Source organism: Manihot esculenta, chromosome 14 (assembly GCF_001659605.2).
Source record: "Manihot esculenta cultivar AM560-2 chromosome 14, M.esculenta_v8, whole genome shotgun sequence".
Lineage (NCBI taxonomy): Eukaryota > Viridiplantae > Streptophyta > Magnoliopsida > Malpighiales > Euphorbiaceae > Manihot > Manihot esculenta.
Genome location: NC_035174.2, coordinates 23755746 through 23776741, shown reverse-complemented (window position 1 = coordinate 23776741; position 20996 = coordinate 23755746). Strand labels below are relative to the sequence as shown.

Here is a 20996-nt window from a genome sequence, read left to right as displayed (position 1 = left end):
AATATCTTTACCATATTATTTGCTTTACTTTATTGCTTTTAATTCTAGTTTAGTTCATCAATCTCAAAATCCCCCATTTTACTTTTATTGTCTATTTATTTACTTGGTCTTGATAAGGAAAATAGGTGAGTATCAATTCCCTGTGGATTCGATTCTTTTACCACTATATACAGTTGTAAAATTGTGGATAACCAAAAAGGTTAGTTTTGACCGATTTTGACAATCGCATAGTCAGAGGTAAAAGTAAAACAATAAAAATAATTAAAGCAGTTAAAATTCTAAAAGAAAATTACCTTTCAAGGAGCAACTATAAAGTGAGTCAAATAATTTTACCATGTAAAACTTAAATAACCATGAAGGCCTATAAATGGTCTCCATAAAGCTCAGATTTATCTAGAAAAATATAGTCAGCTCTAAGATTGAAGACAATAGGAAAATAAAAAATTTTAAAAGAAAGTAAAACATTTGAGAACAAACAAGCTTGGGCAAGTCTGTCATCTTGAATTGCCTCCCAAGCAGTGCCTTCCTTTACTATCCTAGACTGGACTTTTTTGCCTTCAAGCAGCAATCCTTGGCACTTCTAAGGCCATAATATCTCTATTCCTAGGCTCAAATACTTCATAGAAAGGTTTGAGCCTATGTTCATTCACTTTGAAAATTTTTCCAGTTTCAAAACTTTGAATTTGCATTATATAGGAAAATGATTTGATCACTATGAATGGACCAATTTATTGAGTTTTCAACTTTCCGGTGAACAATTTTAAATGAGAATAAAAAAGTAAAAATTTTTGTCCTACTTTAAAACTCTTTCGAGAAATAGATTCATTATAAAAGGCCTTAGTCTTTTTCTTGTAAATTCTTGCACTCTCATATGCATCATTCCTTATTTCTTCTAATTCTTGCCATTGTAATTTTTTGTTAGAACATGCCTCACTTAGATTGATGTTCAATTGCTTCACCGCAAAAAAGGCTTTATGTTGTAATTCTACAAGTAAATGGCAAGACTTGCCATAAACTAATCGAAATGGTGACATGCCGATTGGGGATTTGTAGGTTGTTTTATATGCCCATAATGCATCATCAAGTCGAGTTCTCTAGTCTTTCCTATTTCCATTGACCGTTTTCTTTAGAATTGACTTTATTTCCCAATTGAAGACTTTTGCTTGACTGTTTGTTTGCAAATGATAAGCTATATAAGTACAGTGGGTAAACCCATATTTCTTTAATAACGACTCAATCACCTTATTACAAAAATGCGTCCCTCGGTCACTAACAAGTAGTCATGGTATTCCAAACCTAGCAAAAATATTATTTTTCAAAAAAATAGACATACCCTTTGAATCATTAGATTTAAAGACTTTGGCTTCCACCCATTTTGAAACATAATCAATAGTAGGTAAAATGTACTAATTACCAAATGAAGAAGGGAATGAACCCATGAAATCTATGTCCCAAACATCAAAAATTTCGATCACCAATATGGGAGCAAGAGGCATTTGATCTCAGTTTCCTAGGTTACCTGTCATTTGACAATGAAAGCATGCCTTGCAAAACATATAGGAGTCCTTGAACACATTGGGCCAATAAAGTTCACACTCCAACACCTTCCTTACTGTCCTTTTCGGCCCGAAACGACCTCTACAAGCCTCCAAATGGTAGAAATGCAGAATTGACTCTATTTTATTTTTTGGGATGCACCTTCTTACTATTTGATCAGCACAAATCTCTATAGATACGGTTCATCCCAAACATAGTGTTGTGCATTGTGTGTAATACCCGGTTAGACTCCGGTATCGGAATTCCTACCGTCCGGTGGAATCTCGGATGTCGGAAACCTCCAGAAGGGTAAAACCATGTTTTCATAAAATGTTTTAATGTATTTTATGGTTTTAAGCAAGAAAGAAACTAAGTTTTGAATGAAAATGGTCTTGAGAGGAAGACTCAGGTTCGGCCGCCGAACCTCAAGTTCGGCCACCGAACATGTATGCACTTCGGGAGTGCTTTAGGCCCCCGAAGGCATAAGTGAGGGAAGTCCAGGTTCGGCCGCCGAACCTTATGTTCGGCCGCCGAACATGGCATGCATGCGGAGGCACGTTAGGCCCCCGAAAGTGGCCTGGCCAGCCACCTATAAAAGGGTCCCCTTGTCCGAATGGGCGAGCTTTTCTCCCCATTTTCGGCCAAGGTGAGTTCTCCGCCGTCCCTCGTCGATTTTGAGTCTCTTCCTACAAATCTTTTATGATTTTCATGAGATTTCACTTTGTTTTGAAGATTTTTGAGCATTTAAGCAAGTTTTGAGGCTTGGAAGACTCAGGAGCTCTTTTCCTTGGTTCTCCAAGTTTAGGTCGTCTCTCTCTCGATCTTCAAGAGATAAGAGCCGATCTTGAACTCATTTTATGTTTTAAGTAAGTTTTAAGTTGATTCATGGGGTAGAAATGCATGTTTAGGATAATTGAGCTTGGTTAGGTTTTATGTGAACTTGTGGACAATGTATGATATTTGTGTATGTTTGATGTGTTGTAGTTGGGGTTTAGGATAGTTTGAGACCCCTAGGTGTTGATGTATGTGTGTGTGCATGCTTTGGGAGAGTTGGATGCTTGATTGGAAGGTTTTGGGAGGAAAGTGTGCATTGAAGAGCTGAGTTTCTGCCCTTTGGGAGAAACCAGGTTCGGCAGCCGAAAGGATTTTCGGCCGCCGAACCTGTCTGTGAGGCAAGCCTTTCGGCTGCCGAAGCCTGCCCCCGAAAATGGACTTTCGTCTCTGGAGGGCACTTTCGGCCGCCGAAGGTGCCGCCGAACCTGCATGACTTTCGACTCTGGAGGGACTTTCGGCCGCCGAATCTGCCGCCAAAAGTGCCCTGTTCAGCCTTCCTTTGCATGTTTTCTATGGATGTTTTGAGGTGTTTTAGGGGGTTTTTGGGGAGTATTTTAGAGTCATATTCACGTTTGTTAGGTCCCTCATTTGAGTCCACCTGTGTAGGTTCGGACCCGAGGAACCGAGGACCCCAGCAGTGAGATAGCTGCTTTCGAGTCTTGTCAGAGCTAGCCAGAGGTGAGTGGAATAACTCTCTATGTTCTCAAAGTAAATAATGAACGTTTTAGCATAATTCACGCATCATGAATGCCATGAGATATATTAGGGTGCTTGCATTAGAATTCACGAATATGTCGCATTGCACATTATGTTGTTGATGTGGATGAATGTTGAATGATCCATTAGCCCTTATATGGTATGACATGACAGACTATGGAAGTCCGGGTGAGCCTGCTCTACGCCCTCGGCATGATTGGATATGTATGGTATGCTATGGAAGTCCAGGCGAGCCTGCACTACGCCCCTGGCATAATTAGACTGTATAGAGGGCTAAGTGGTGACAAGTTCATCCTTGATGTGAAATGTTTGTGCTGTGATGCATTCCATGATATCATATGTTTTAAATACTATGTTTTATTATTCTGCTCACTGGGCTCTAGTAGCTCACCCCTCTCCCTTAACCCTCAGGTTTGTAGGTACAGGGTAGACCAGGAGGTCAGCAGGAGTAGAGTTATGTTGTATGTAATAGCTAGATGTGGACATGAATGTGATGTAATGTAAAAGTATAGTATAGAAATGAAATATAATGATGTCTATTGAGGTTATAGTTGTGCTTGACCCTAGTTTGTTGTTAATCCCTTTGAGTACATGATTTTAATGATGCTTATGTAACCAAACTCAATTCATGTTATGTCACCCCATTGGGGCACTGTTGAGACTCTAAAGAGGAGTTAATGTTTATAATCATGTTGATGTTTAGTGCATGCACAGGTTGAGTTTGGTGAATGAATAAAAGAATGAATGAATGTAAGGAAAAGTTCAAAATTATTATGTATGTGTTGAGCATGTATGGGATTGAACAGGTTTACAGGATGAACGTTAGGCTTGCTATGGGTCCCGACGGCCTTATGCCGACCTGGATCCTAGCGCCGATAGCGGTCCAGATTTTCGGGTCATTACATTGTGTTTCAATTTTTCTTTATTGTTTCTTGACATTTCTTATAGAAAGGTTTTGGTTATTATGTAATTCACAAAATCAGCATACCAAGGGCTCGTAACTTGCATAGAAAGTAAACATTCATTAGAAAATTCATCTTTTAAAGGCATCAAATCTTAGTGTTGAAGTAAACGACTTTAGTGATCGACCACCAAATTTTATGATTCTTTTTTATCCTTAATCTCAAGGTTGAATTCCTATAACAACAAAAGCCATCTAATTAGCCGTGACTTTGCTTCTTTATTTCTCAAAAGGTATTTCAAAGCTGCATGGTCAAAAAATACAATCATTTTAGTACCTAACAAATAGGATTTAAATCTTCATAAGGCAAAGAAAATGGCTAAAAGTTTCTTTTCAGTGGTAGTGTAGTTGCTTTAAGCCTTATCTAAAGTTCTAGATGTATAACATATAATATGAGATTTCTTATTAATTCGTTGACCAAGAATGACTCCTAATACATAAATGCTTGCATCACACATTATTTCAAATGGATGTTCCTAATTTGGTGATTGCATAATAGGAATAATAACCAGCAAGTATATTCCTATGTCCAACAAGAAGAAAGCACAAGGAGTTCCATACTTTACATTACACTAGTTGAAAAGGTTGGATTGGCAACCAATTCTTAACCTTCAAAAATCACTAATTTTGAGAAAAATCATATACATTGTGATTATTGTGGAAAGCTGAAGCATACTAAGGAGACTTAAGTTGGGTCTATAATAGTAGAGCTAAGAGCATTAAGCTTCAGCCAGAAAAGGGCTCTCCTCATACAGGCAGGGTGAGCATACACTGCAATAAAAAAAAAAAAAGAATTCCCCATAATGAAAATGAAGCTTAAGATGAATGATTTGATTGTCATTTACTAAAATATTAATCTTTCAATACTCACTCTATAGCTGCCAGATACTTCTTGAAACACCTTCAACTTTCATCCTATGAGAGAATTGAAACCCTCTACAAACAATAACCTTATTCGCCTTCACTAAAATAATTTGAGGTTCAAGAATGACAACTAAAATATTTTTATAAAAGAAAGCCCAGTGACACCTTAGCAATTTCACAAAAAGATCAACGCTAAAAATAAGTTAATAAAAGAAAGCAATCTCAATCACACAAGTACAGGTTAGAATCCTCAACATCTTCTAGTCTACTATCTAAATCATCATCGCTCATATTCACCATCAGACCTACATTCCACCATGTCTAGCAGCATAGCAAGGCAATTATCAAAGGTATACCTAGAACCTATAGTATCGCACAAGCTCTCATTTGAACTAGGAGGTTTATTAAGACTGCTTAACAACAGTGAAAGATTTGCCCTACCACTTGTTATCTACTGGAAAACTGCTCTTCTTGTGATCATCCTGAGAACTAGCTACCCCAAAGACTTTGTTTCTTTTCTCCACCTATGTTGGGTTTTTAATCAGATTGAACGCAGCGAAAAAAATAGAAAAATAAAAATTTTCACCAATATGGATCACATTCAAACGAAGAAAGCAATAATATTGAAGATAAAAAAAACATTTTATTTTCTTTGCAATAAAAACACGAGATCATTCGTCCCGGTTTAGTTGCTGCAAACTACAAACCGTCCAAATATCTGGTTTCTAACGACATCCATAAAGAATGGCGATTGAAAAACCTTAGAATTGTTCTAAGGGTTTGAGAAGGGGAGAGATTTTGAGTACTAGCTCTCTGCCTTTTCTACAAATTCTGGAGGCTCTCAAAAAGTCTCTCCTAAAGTCTCTCCTAGGGTTTCAATATAATAATATTTAATTAATTAATTAATTAATTAAATTACAACTATAGTCTAAAACTTTAATAAACATGCCATATAAATTTTAGAAAATTTTAAATTAAGTCCCTACTTAATTAATTAGATCAAAATTATAATTCTTTTAAATTATAATTTTATCTTAATGTTAATTTATATGCAATCAAGTCCTACTTGATTTAAACTTCTCTTTTTATTTTCTCATCCAATTCTTTATGTGTGTGATCCATTAGGTTCTAAATATATTAGCAATAAATAAAATTAATTAATTAACTAATTTAAAGGTCTAGCAACATGTAAAGACTATTCAAATATTTGGAAAGTCAAAAGTAGTTTGACTTAACCTTTCAGTCATGGTTTCTCAGTGTAATTAATATCTCTTCATCACAAATGTTCCGATTTAATATTTAATACCTGGAATGTATCCTCAATATTAAATTATATTAGGTCTCATCTATTAGTTATTGACCAATTGAATGAAATTTCAAATCTCATTTGCTAATTTTATTCCACCTTGCACAAGGATTTCATGATCAATACTCGCAGAAAACAAATGAGACATTTTCTAATTTAAGCTAAGATGATGAATCCTATCTTAATCACATAAACACCTTCATACAGTTTCTAATATATCCTTATTCATTACTCATGAATTAGGTAACGTGTAAGATGATTCAAAACATAAAAATTCTTATATAAGATTATTTATTGATTTCAAGTCAAAAGATCACTTACATAACTATCACTTGAGTAATTCATAGAGACAGAATATTTTTCATATGAATTTCTCAGGCGGGTCAATTTAGTGCATTTATTTATAAAATAACCACTTACGTACTAGTTCTAGATATCTCACATATCTTAACCTATGAGATTAGTTGCTTCTTCTAGAACATAATATGTACTAGTCTCAATAGCTCGAATCATTTCCCAATCATAATAAGAACATCAACCAGGAACATTTTGAGACATTACTTAATTCAATAGGAATCTCACAATTATAACCACATTATCATTTTCTTTGCACAGTAATATAGTATCATGGACTTTATATTTTCTCAAGGTTCAATTAAATTAACACTAAAAATAAATAACAACCTTTATATAATGTATTTAAATACTTAAAATACATGAAAGATAATATCCAACTATAACCAATAGATTGGTTGTAGGGCATATTACTAACAATATCCCATTTGCACTAAATCCAATCACCCATGTGACTTATTCTAAGTATGAATGCAGTAATTATGTTTCTATTGGAACAATGCCTTAGTAAGAGAATTTTTAAGATTCTTATTAGTAAAACTCGCTTTATCTCTACATTTTTCTTTTCAGTGATCTCTCTAATCATTTGGAATTACTTAAGTACATACATGGATTTTTAACGAAATCTAGGTTCCTTTACTTATGCAATGGCTCCATTGTTATCACAGTTCAATATAACTGGATCAATAATGCTAGAAACTACACCAATTTCAAAAATAAACTTCTTGATCCAAAACTGTCTCCTTTATTGTGAATAACACATATGTGCACTTGGCTTTTATTATAGAATCTGTAATGGCCTCTAGTTTGGAACCTTTCCAACTTACTGCCTCACAATTTAGTGTAAAATTATAACTAGAATGAGATTTGTTATCATCAAAATCTAATTAGAAATTCACATCTGAATATCCATGAACTTTGCGTTCTTTAGTCCCTTCAAGTGACATAGTTAGAAATCCTTTTGGATTCCTCCAATCTAAACCATTTTAGCACTTTGTTTTGTGGATTTAGATAAGCCAAGTAACTTTTTAGATCTGTCTCTATAGATTTTAATTTTCATAATATAAACGGTTTCTCTCAAATCCTTCATGGAGAAACTCTTGGACAATAAAATCTTTAGAGGTTATAGTAATGGAATATCATTTTCTATTATTAATATGTCATCTACATTTAAAATAAGAAATATAACTCTACTCCCACTAAACTTTTTGTATACACAAGGTTCATCCATATTTTTGACAAAATCAAACTGTTTGACTGTTTCATCAAAATGGATGTTTTAACTCTGTGAAGCTTGCTTAAGTCTATAAATGGACTTTTACAATTTGCATACCTTATTAGGAAATTTTTTGGATTTAAAATCTTTAGGTTGTATCATGTACACATCCTTAAGAAGATTCCCATTCAGAAATGTTGTTTTGACATCCATTTGCCAAATTTCATAATCATGCTATGTTGCTATTGCAAATAAAATCCTTATAGATTTAAGTATAGCTACTGGTGAAAAGGTTTCATCAAAGTTAACATTTTTTGTCTTTGTTTGTAACCTTTAGCAACTAGCCTGGTTTTGTACGTTTGTATATTATCTTTCATGTTAGTTTTTCTCTTAAAACCCACTTGCACCCAATGGATTTTATTCCTTTAGATGCATCAACTAAATTTCATACTTAGTGTACATGGAATCTATTTTGGATTTCATTGCTTCAAGCCAATCTAAAGAATTAATGTCAGATATTGTTTCCTCATAGTTGTTAGACTCATCAGGTATAAGTGAAACATCCTTATAAGTCTCCACAAGAAGGTCTAATCTTATTGGAGTTCTACTCGTCCTAACAAATCCACACGGTAGTGCTTCAATTTGTGTTTCCATAGTAGATATGTGGTTCTGGTTGTATTTGTATGTCCATTTTTTATTTTTGAACTTCTTCAAGTTCTATTTGACTCCCATTGTTTTCTTTAAGGAAAAACTCTTTCCTAGAAAGGTAGTATATTTTGCGACAAATACTTTTCTCTCAATGGGATAATATCCAATAGATTCTTTGTATATCCCACAAAATTACATTTATCTGACTTAACTCCTAACTTATCAAATATCAAACACTTCATAGCATCCCCAAATCTTTATGTGTGATAAGGTTGATCTTTTATTAGTTTACATCTCATATAGAGTCTTATTAACAGATTTGGATGGAACTCTTCTAAGAAAGCATATCACAGTTTTCAAGGTATAACCTTAAAAGGACAAAGGTAAATCTACAAGACTCATTATGGACCGAACCATATCCAATAAAGTACGATTTTCTTCTTTCTGAAACTCCATTATGCTGTGGAGTTCCAGGTGGAGTCCATTGTGAGAGAATCTCATTCTCTGTTAGATAATCACAAAATTCATGACTTAAATATTCATCAGTTTGATCGAATCTAAGTGATTTAATATTTTTGTCTGTTTTTTTCAACTTCAATTCTGAATTCCTTGAACTTTTTAAAAAGATTCAGGTTTGTTTTTCATTAAATATACATAACCATATCTCAAATAGTAATCAATGAATATAATGAAATATAATTTCTTACCTTCGGCTTGGGTAGTTATCGGTCCATTTTACGGAAATTACAAACCGTTCAAGTATCTGGTCCCTAACGATATCCACACAAAATGCCGATTGAAAAACCATAGAACTATTTTAAGGGTTTGAGAAAAGGAGAGAATTTAAGTGCTAACCCTCTACCTTTCCTACAAATTCTGGAGGCTCTCAAAAAGTCTCTCCTAAGGTCTCATAAGAGATTTTTTTATACTAAAATCCTAAGGTTTCAATATAACAATATTTATTTATTTATTTAACTAATTAAATAAATAAATTATAACTATGGTCTAGAACTTTAATAAATAGACCATATACATTTTACACAATTTTAATTATGTATCTTCTTAATTAATTAAATTAAAATCATAATTCTTTCAAATTATAATTTTATCTCAATATCAATTTATATGCAATCAAGTCCTACAAGATGTAAATTCTCGTTTTATTTTATCATTCAATTATTTATGTATGTGACTCAATTATTTATTTATGGAGGCTCTCAAAAAGTCTCTCCTAAGGTCTCATAAGAGATTTTTTTATACTAAAATCCTAAGGTTTCAATATAACAATATTTATTTATTTATTTAACTAATTAAATAAATAAATTATAACTATAGTCTAGAACTTTAATAAATAGACCATATACATTTTACACAATTTTAATTATGTATCTTCTTAATTAATTAAATTAAAATCATAATTCTTTCAAATTATAATTTTATCTCAATATCAATTTATATGCAATCAAGTCCTACAAGATGTAAATTCTCGTTTTATTTTATCATTCAATTATTTATGTATGTGACTCATTAGGTTTTAAATATATTAGCAATAAATATAATTAACTAATTAATTAATTTGAAAGTAAAGAACATTGTCTAGTAACTTGTAAATACAATCCAAATATTCAGAATATCAAAAGTGGTTTGACTTAACCTTTCAATCATAATTTCTGAGTGTAATTAATATCCCTTCATCATAAATATCCTGATTTAACATTTAATACATGAAACTTGTCTGTAATGTTAAATCATATTAAATCTCATCTATTAACCATTGACCGATTGAATGAAATTTTAAATCTTATTTGCTAATTTCATTCTACCTTGCACAATGATTTCATGATCAATACTAGCAAAAAACAAATGGAAAATTTTCTAATTTAACCTAGGGTGATAAATCCTATCTCAATCACATAAATATCTTCATATCGTTCATAATATATTCAATTCATCTCTATTCATTGCTCATAAACTAAGTAATGTGTAAGATGAATCAAAATATCAAAATCCCTATATAAGATTTTTTATTGATTTCAAAGTCAAATGATCACTTACACAGTCATTACTTGAATAAGCTATAAATACAAGTTATTTCCATATAAATTTTTCAGGCGAATTAGTTCAGTGCATTTATTTATAAAATAAGCACTTACATATTAGTTCTAAATATCTCACTTATTATAACCTATGAGATCAGTTGCTTTCTCTAAAAGGAAAGAATATAATATATATCAGTCTCAACAGCTCTAATCATTGTCCAATCATGATCGACTAAGAACGTTTGGAGATGTTACTTAAATACATTAAGAATCTCACAATTATAATCACATTATAATTTCCTTCGAATAATAATATAGACTAATATACTTTATTTTTATTCGAAATTCAATTAAATTAATAGTAAAAATAAATAACAGTTTTTATATAATCTATTTAAATACTTAAATTACATGAAAAATAATATACAACTATAACCAACAGATTGATTTTAGGACATATTACTAACAACCTAAACAAATGAATTAAACAACTTTCAAGTTAATCTTTGTTGCTAAGAATGCTAGATTTACAATGAAGTTTTATCAATCACAATATATTACGTTTTTTTGTGTAAATTTGTGTTCAAATTAAAAAAATTGCTTGATTTTTGGCTTAAATAAAAAATTAAGGAAATTTAAAAATAAAATTAAGAGATTGAACTTAATTTTGTCTAAATTCATAAATGAATTTATATTATAAATTTTAATTTTTGAGTTAAATTGAGCAAAGATTAGAACTTTTAAACTAATTTGAGTAAAAAAAAAAAAAAAAAAAAGTGGAAAATGTGCAAATTGGACATCTTCAATAAATATAGTGGTAAATTAAATATTTAACCTAAAAAGTTTAGCCGAATCATTTCTCTTCCTAGATATTAAAAGGTTGGAAGTCGATGGTCTTATAACCGATGAAAAATCCTTTTTCTTAAAAGTTTTTTTAATCTTTATTTTTCTTATAAATAATTGGCGCTAAATTCGTAACTGGGAAACAATTGTTAGTTATTGTTTTTGTTTGTTTTAAAAAATTTATTAATTAATTTTTCTATTAATTTTAGTTAAATATGATTAAAAAATTTATAATACCCTCAATATGATGGGACTAATATACCTTTTTTATAAAATTTAAAAACTAATTAATAAATTTTTCATATTATATAAATTAAATAATAAAATATTTAGTAACTAAAAAACGGATAATTATAGATTTTCTTAAAACTTCAATGAATTTTTTTTTCAAAACTGAAGGAGATAAACTTCTTCTGTTGGAGTTCAATAGTGCAATCTGCTCCTCCAATTAGAGAACAGTGCAAGTTTGGCCACTTTAACTAATAAAATCAGGTGTGAAAAATCCAAATAATCAGTTTGGCCACTTTAACTAATCAAATAAGGTATGAAAAATCCAAATAATCAGTTTGGCCACTTTGAAACCCCTCCTTTTTTTTATTTTCGCGCTTCTCTTCTAGTTTGTTGATAGAGTGAACTTTGTTTTTCATTGCATTGTTGGCTATGACTGTTTGTCTCGTGTCTGATAGGATATGAGTCCTATCTTCTTGCCTTTAATTTATTTGTGTTATTTTTTTTTTCTTTTTTAAAAAAGGAATGAGTAGGAGGTGGCCAAATTCTAGATGGGACAAAGTAGCTGAAGTGGGTGTGTCAAGGAGCACAAAATTAGAAGCTACAGGCTCAAAGGCCTAACATTTCATATAAGATGGTCAAATCATTTTCTTTTCTGTATTCTATTTCTGTAATTACAAAGATCAAGAGGGAAACCTGACGTTAAAAAAAAAAAAATGATACAAACAATCGGGGATAGGAGGATCCCTCTTACCATATCAAATCTTTTAACATGTACTAACATTTCCTTCTTAACTGTCTAGACTATGACAAAGAAGATGAAAAACCTACATGATTGCTCCTTTCAAGTGATAGCTTTACCATCTCATAACTGCCTGTGTTGTAGGCAGGAACTTCTTCAGTAGTCTCCGCCTTTTCAAGCTCCTGCAAAGCTCTTTTTGCATAAACAGTGAAAGCAACCGTTGTAACGATGGCGATAATAAAGGAGATGACATTATATATGATTTCCAAAGTAGATAAGTGATAATTCCCATATTGCACATCAGCAAATGTCCTTATTAACCGACCACTGCACAAAATTACAGTAGAAATTAGAGAACTGGAGAAAATTTTTAGACAAATTTGAGAACTTATATGTATACTTTCGCCATATACGTGTACAGATTTCTCAAGCAGCTAATTTTACAACAAAACTAGGGAACTATCCGTGTTTCGTATGTGACTATTTATGCTTTTAATAAATACAAATAAATAATAGCTATACGTTTTAAATTTCATTTAATTTTACCAAAATGACCGCTAAGCACATTTTGGAGACAAATATTATTTTTTAATACACTTTGATATTATTAGTTAGCACCTATAGCATTAATCTTGTTTAAAATTGTTATAATAAAGAAATTTATCACAACAATATAATCACTTATAATTATTACTCATAATAACAGAAGACACATGTATTAAATACATTATAGTTATATATGGTATAATTAGATAAATTATATATATCTTTAGATAAATTGCCACTTGGCATAAATTTTTGTAATCCCATGTGGCAAAACAGTGGGAAACATATATAGTTTTATGGAAAGATTTTAGTTGCACCATAATTTAAACAACCAGCGAAAAGCACAAAATTATATTTTGTACTGAGACCCACCATGTTTTTGTAGTGAGATCCACTATTATTGGTTTAACATGTGTATACACTAGGTAAGAAGTTTTCATACATATATACATAAAGAGCTAGATAAGAAATCTAATATTTACTGCATATTTTCATCAGATAAAAGCGAACTTGCAGCCAAGCAGTTAAAGGAATCAAAGCGAACATACCTATAGATGTAGATAAAAGCTTCTGGTACCATTCCAGCAACTGAACCACATAAATATGGCCAAAATCTCATACTGGTTACTACTATTGCATAGTTGAAAATTGTGTATGGAAATGGTGAAACCCTAAAGAGTGCAACTACTCGAAATTGATGGAACCAACTCCCTTCACCAGCAAGTCTGATCATAGCAGCTTTTTGGGGCCATCTCTTTAACCATTGCTGAACATTGAAATTCTCAAAAGTTCAGAAGTTAAAATAAAAATTAGATGATTATATAAGTTGTCCATTTCAACAAAGGTTTATCTTAAAAGAAAATAAAAATAGAGAGAAAAAAAGAAAGAAAGAAAGATCATCAACTAAAAATCATTGGTCTTACATGGATGCGTTCACGGAACAGTAGCCCTATCAAATAGGGCAAGATCATTCCAATAGTAGTTCCAACCATAATTATGACAAATCCAATACCATATCCAAAAATCATCCCAGCCAACCACATGGAAGGTCCTGAAGGAATTAAAAACACAGGGAACAAGGCCAGAGAAGCAACAAGCACAAGGGCAAGGACTGGTCGGCCAAAGGCAGTTGCTTCCCATTGCATGATTGGCAAGAGAACCTACAATGAGATTGAACAGACTTTGGTATGAATAAACTAATATTAGATTTAGAGCTCTCTCATCTTAAAATGTGGATGCATGCATGCGTTTTTGTGTTTTTATGTCTGAGCTTAAGCAATTTAACATTAAATTTTCCAGACACAGCATGCTTGCCATAAAGCAGCAGAAGAACTAACAGCAATAAAAAATTCCAAGAAAAGTTACAAAGTGTATACTCCCTCCTCCATCCACTTCTATCTTTTGCCTAAGGTTTTTGTACAGTAATTAAGGAAACAATTAAATAACCTAAATTAACACAAAATTCTCCTTAATTTGACTAATTTATCATCTATTTCACCTAACTACTCTAATATTAAAAAGCCTTTCTCCATTAACCTACCATTAGAACTGGGATAATAAAGAGAGAGAGAAAGAGAAATAATGATAAAAGTTTTAGGAAACTGTATAATTAGTTATTTTGTTCATTAGACATAAGGGTAAAATTAAATAATTTTAATAATAATGCTCATTGAAATGGATAATTTTGGACAAAAACATTTTTGAAAAATTATAGATAAAATTGGATCGAGGAAGAAGTTACTCAGTCATATTTCATTCACATTTAAAGACACCCATCAATTCCTGCCAAATTAAGTTTGACAAGTGCAAACTTACGTGTCATTTTCTTCATTGCAATAAATTAAAACATGACATATCAAATTGTGGCTTCCTTCATGCAAATAAATGCACGAATACAATAATAGTTAAGAGCTTTGACAATTACTAAGCACGGAATTTCAAAATTAATCTGCAGAAAAGCAGAATGTTATGGAGAGAAATTACCTTCTCAAAAAGAAACGGCACTCCCCATTTCACTAAAATGAGAAGAAGTATAATCAAGAGAAGGCATAGTGCCAGAGCTTTAATCCACCAAATTAGATATTTAATTCTTGTATTTGCTTCAGTTTGTAAGATGCGGGTATCTTCAGGTTCAGCTACTCTTGATTCATTGGAAATAACAAGCCTAACATATTCACTATCTTCCCTCGAATTCACAGGATGATGCTCAGAGTTTGCAGCTTCTTTTCCAGACTCCTCAGAGGTCTCTGGCATCTTCTCTAGGATCCCCTGAGGCTATATTAAGCAATTAATAGAAAACCAGGCAAATAATCCAAAGTTTAGAAAATTAAAATAAAAGAAAGAGCATGGATCCATCATTCATTGAGGCAAAAACCACCACATATAGTATCAGTTACCATAAGAAGATAAGGAAATAAAATCAGGGAAGTATCAAATTTTAGCTCATTAAGCAGCCAAAAACCCCAAAAACAAAAGCAACCCAATTACCCATAAGCTCCAAGATGATGAAAATATTACGTGAATCGATTATTAAAGCTAAGGAGTCGAAGATGATGCTAAGTTAGACCAAAAAAGGGAAAATTTTAACAAGAAAGTTAGGGTTTAGATTGTAGAACCAAAAAAAATTCCAAAATTGAAAAGCTACTTTACCTGTATATAAATGTCTGAAATGGAAATTGAAGGGAGTAAATGGAATTCGCAGTCAGTCGGAGAAGAAGTCGCCAAGGATCTTGGTTGCTTAATATTCACAATAAATGATTAGACAACTACCCGAAATGAAAGGAAAGGAGAGGCAAAGTTTGAGAAAATAAAAATAGAAAAGCTTCGAATGCCAAATTCAAAAACGTAGAAGAACATTCAAAAGCCAAACAGCTGACGTCTAGACTCTAGAAGAAATAATTTTTTAAACGTTAAACTAAATCAGGGTCGTTTGGATACGGGCCTTCAGCCACCTCTTTTCTTTCTTTTATCGCATTCCTTCCGCCACCTGAATATTGACTTTTCCCAAACTTCGCGTGGTGTAACCGTGTTTAGTAGTTACAAGCTCAACGCATTCGCCCGTTATTATTTTGTAAATATTTATGGTATTTAAAAAAAATACTAATTAATTCTTATGGATAAATTTATTAATTAATTTTTTAATTTAAAAAAAGCACTACAATGTCATTCCCGATTTCAGATTTCGACACTGGCCTGGAACCGTGTGGCACTTGGTTTGAACTCTTTTCAAGCCAGCCAAGCTCTCTACGCGTTCACCTGGACAAAGGAACGTAAAGGTTAGGACCTCTTGCCCCATTCTCGTAAAAACGGGAAATACCACAATTATCATATGAAAATATCATGATCGGGCAATTATAGCAATACAAGCACATCAACAAGCAACCAAGCACAGAGATTTACTGAATGGGCTACTTATTTTATTCCAGGGGCAAAATAGTCATTACACAATCATGTCAACGACCCATTCCCAACTTGCAGACGGGGGGGACGCCTGCAAGAAGAGAAGGCACAATCCAGGGACTCGACAAGCCTACGGTGGCCAGTCGGGCCCAACCCTTGCTGGTGGCCAACTAGTCACTCCCCCCTAAAGAGTCTTAAGAACAAGTAGAACTATGGTGGGAGGAGACATCAATATGTCTGAGGTGACATCCCCCCTTAACAAATAAATAAAAAGGAATTACAAGAAACTGACACGACTCTTTTCTTACTACTATTTTCTACTAATTTATCCCATCATTATTTCCCGAAAATTCTAATATTGGAAAATTACAGTTTTGGTCCCTGAAACTCTATGACCCTGACACTCCCCCACTTAAATGGTCGACGTCCTCGTCGACTGAGCGTTAATGAAGTCCTCTATCTTGTGTGCGTATGCCTGTAGACTTGACTCCTTCTCCCAACTAGTTTCTTCAACACCAAGGCCGTTCCACTTGACAAGTGTAACGCCCCGGAAATCCGGACCGCTACCGGCGCTAGGATTCAGGTCGGCTTAAGGCCGCCGGAACCCGTAGCAAGCCTACATACATCCTGTTTACCTGTTTAATCCCATACATGATCAACAAACATACATAAGAATTAAAAACTTTTCTTTTTCTTCATTCACCAAACTCAACCTGTGCATGCACTATGTTCATCATATACATAAACATTAATCCCTCTGTGGGATTTCATCAAAGCCTCAAAGGCAATATATATCCTGTGTTGAGTTGGTTCACATATACATCATAAACTAAGATCATGTACATACCAAAGGATTAACATATACTATGGTCAAGCACAACTCTATCCTCAACAACATAATTACATAAACATAACTGTTCAAAACTTTACATTACATTCTTATCATTTGTCATGTCCACATACTCTAGCTATTACATACATATGACTTTTCTCTTCTTTTCTTCTCTATCAATCCCGTACCTGCAAACCTGGGGGTTAGGGGAGAGGGGTGAGCTAGGTGCCCAGTGAGTAGGACTATAAAAGAATATTTAAAACATGCTATAATGAAATGCATCATTGCACAAACATTTCACATCATGGACGGACCGACCCAAAAATCCCTCAGCTCCATGCCCGGCCCTATTATGGGCACCACAGGACTTCGTATTGCCCGGCCCTATTATGGGCACCACAGGACTTCGTATATCGGAGCTATTGCCCGGCCCTATTATGGGCACCACAGGACTTCGTACACAGGACTAGTGAGTCGTGCAATGTCCCTCCTCATCAACCACAATATAATAATGCAATGTAGCATATTCGTGATTCTAATGCAAACAACCTATATTATAGTCATGATGCATGAAACATGATAAAACATTCACTTTATTAATTTAAAAGGTTAAGTATAGTTCCACTCACCTCTGGCTGACTCTGTCAAACTCTCAGCAGCTGGCTCACTGCTGGGGTCCTTGGTTCCTCGGGTCCGAACCTACACAGGTGGACTCCAATGAGGGACCAACATATATATAAACATAACTCTAATATGTATCCCCCAAAAACCCCCTAAAACATCCTGAAAACATCACAGAAAATATGCATGAAAAGGCTGAACAGGGCACCTTCGGCGGCACCTTCGGCGGCCGAAAGTCCTGGACAGAGACGAAACTCAGCTAGGTTCGGCGGCACCTTCGGCGGCCGAAAGTGCCAGACAGAGACGAAAGTCTCTTTTCGGGGGCACCTTCGGCAGCCGAAAGCTGCCTTCACAAGAGGGGTTCGGCGGCCGAAACTCCCTTCGGCTGCCGAACCTGGTTTCTGCCAAATGGCAGAAACTTGGTTCAAATGAACCTCCTGCCTCCCAAAACCACAGATCATGCATATTTCTCAACCAAAACATACATACAAGTTCCTAGGGGCCTCAAACATGCATATACCCCATCTACAACACTTCATACATACACAATCAAGCTACATTGCTCAAAAACTCAACATATGTCCTAACATGCATTTCTACCCATAGATCTTACTTAAAACTTGTTTAAAACATAAAAAGAGTTCAAGATCGACCCTTACCTCTTGAAGAAACGAGAGGAAAGTGATCCTAGCTTGGAGATGGAGAGATTAAGCTCTTTGAACCTCCAAGCACTCAAAACTTGCTCAAAACTTGCTCAAAGCTCACAAATCTTCAAAACGAAGTTATAACTCGTTAAAACCATGAAAGATCTAAAGGAAACACTCAAGATCGAGGGAGGAGCGGTGGAGACTCACCTTGACCGACAATGGGAGAGAAAAAGCTCGCCCGTGCGGACCAAGGGGACCCTTTTATAGTGGCTGGCCAGGCCACGTTCGGGGGCCGAAAGTGCCTCCGCATCCATGCAATGTTCGGCGGCCGAACATAAGGTTCGGCGGCCGAACCTGCACTTCCCTCACTTAGACTTTCGGGGGCCTAACGTGCCTCCCAAAGTCCATGCATGTTCGGCGGCCGAAAGTGAGTTTCGGCGGCCGAACCTGAGTTTTTCCTTAAAGAATTTTCATGCAAAAACTTATTTAAAATCATACTTAAAACATTAAAAACATGAAAACATTTTATAAAAACATGCTTTTACCCTTCTAGAGGTTTCCGACACCCAAATTCCATCGGACGGTGGGAATTCCGATACCGGAGTCTAGCCGGGTATTACATTCTCCCCCCCTTAAGAACATTCGTCCCCGAATGTTCCTCAACTAGTACATGCATAGCAAAACAACATAACATACATATAAAACACATAGAGACTAACCTTAAAAGAGATAGGGATATTGCTGGAGCATGGACTCCCGTGTCTCCCAAGTACATTCTTCCATATTGTGGTGGTTCCAAAGGACTTTCACCATCGGGATTTCCTTGTTCCTTAGCTTTTTGATCTGAGTGTCAAGAATCCGCACTGGTTGTTCAACATAAGTGAGATCCTCTTGGATCTCCACATCAGGCTCACTAAGAACCTTGCCCGGATCTGACACGAACTTCCTCAACATGGAAACATGGAAAACCGGATGGATTCTCTCCATAGAAGCAGGCAAGTCCAGCTTGTACGATACGTTCCCAACTTTTTGCAAGACCTCAAAGGGTCCGATGTACCGCGGAGCTAGCTTACCCTTCTTTCCGAACCGAACCACCCCTTTCATTGGGGACACCTTGAGCAATACTAGATCCCCCTCCTGAAACTCTACCTGTCTCCTGCGGATGTCTGCATAACTCTTCTGCCTGCTAGTAGCAGTCTTGATTCTTTCTCTGATCATGGGTACCACTCTGCTGGTGATCTCTACAAGCTCAGGCCCTGCTAAGGACCTCTCTCCAACCTCTTCCCAGCAAACAGGTGACCTGCACTTCCTCCCATATAAAGCTTCATATGGAGCCATCCCAATGCTAGCATGATAGCTGTTATTGTAGGCGAACTCTACCAAGGGTAGATGTTGCCTCCAAGAACCGCCAAAATCTAGCACACACATCCTGAGCATATCCTCTATTGTCTGGATGGTCCTCTCTGATTGTCCATCAGTCTGGGGATGGAAGGCAGTACTGAAATCCAACCTGGTACCCATAGCATTCTGCAGACTCCGCCAAAACCTGGAGGTGAACTGGGGCCCTCTATCTGACACTATAGAAACTGGGACCCCATGCAGTCTGACAACTTCATCCACATAAACCTGCGCTAACTTATCCACAGAGTAGTTGCTCCTAACAGGGATGAAGTGAGCAGATTTGGTGAGTCTGTCCACAATCACCCATATGGAGTCTAGTCTGTTGGATGTTGCCGGTAACCCCACTACAAAATCCATAGCGATATTCTCCCATTTCCACTCTGGAATCGGCAGTGGGTTAAGCATTCCAGCCGGCTTCTGATGTTCCAGCTTCACCCTTTGACATATTTCGCAGGCTGACACGAATTGTGCCACTTCCCTCTTCATAGCTGGCCACCAATACACTCCCTTCAGATTCTGGTACATCTTGGTGGCTCCAGGGTGAACACTGTACCTTGCATTATGAGCCTCTCTCATAATGTCTCCTTTAAGCCCGATATCATCTGGTACACATAGTCTGTTCCCATAGCGGAGGATCCCCTTATCATCAAATCTGAACTCACTATCTTTGCCTGACTGAACAGTCCTGGCAATCTTCACTAACTCTGGGTCCTCGTGCTGTTTCTGAGCCACTTGCTCCAGAAACACGGGGGTTACTTTCATCTGTGCAATCAAAGCACCTATACCAGACAACTCCATCTGTAGACCCTCCTCAATGAGCTTATAAAATTCCTTCACCACCGGTCTCCTCTCTGCCGTGATGTGGGATAGACTGCCAAGTGATTTCCGGCTTAAGGCATCAGCTACTACATTAGCCTTACCCGGATGGTACTGGATCTTGCAATCATAGTCACTCAACAGTTCTACCCATCTCCTCTGCCTCAAGTTCAGCTCTCTCTGGTTCAAGATGTGCTGCAGGCTCTTATGATCTGTGAAGATCTCACATTTTACCCCATAGAGGTAATGCCTCCACATCTTGAGGGCAAAGATAACTGCTGCCATTTCCAGGTCGTGTGTGGGGTAATTCAACTCATGCCTCTTCAGCTGTCTAGAAGCATAAGCGATCACCTTACCATTCTGTATCAACACACAACCCAGGCCTACTCTGGATGCATCACAGAACACTGTGAAATCCTCATTGCTGTTTGGCAGAGCTAACACTG

The 20996-nt window shown here is 35.3% G+C and overlaps 1 protein-coding gene across 2 annotated transcripts; it reads right to left on the bottom strand.

Moving 5' to 3' along the window:
• Positions 1–12130: 12130 nt before the first annotated feature.
• Positions 12131–15848, bottom strand: LOC110607754 (transmembrane protein 64). 2 transcript variants are annotated; one of them, XM_021746908.2, is made up of 5 exons: positions 15484–15848; positions 14818–15102; positions 13758–13994; positions 13383–13600; positions 12131–12615 (listed from the first exon to the last, which is right to left on the bottom strand). In XM_021746908.2, exons 2-5 carry the CDS (start codon positions 15085–15087, stop codon positions 12351–12353), a joined length of 990 nt encoding a protein of 329 aa, XP_021602600.1. In that variant the 5' UTR covers positions 15088–15102; positions 15484–15848; the 3' UTR covers positions 12131–12350. The 2 variants fall into 2 exon arrangements, with proteins under 2 accessions (XP_021602600.1, XP_021602599.1); XM_021746907.2 differs by having other exon boundaries at positions 14818–15108; positions 15484–15847.
• Positions 15849–20996: the final 5148 nt, after the last annotated feature.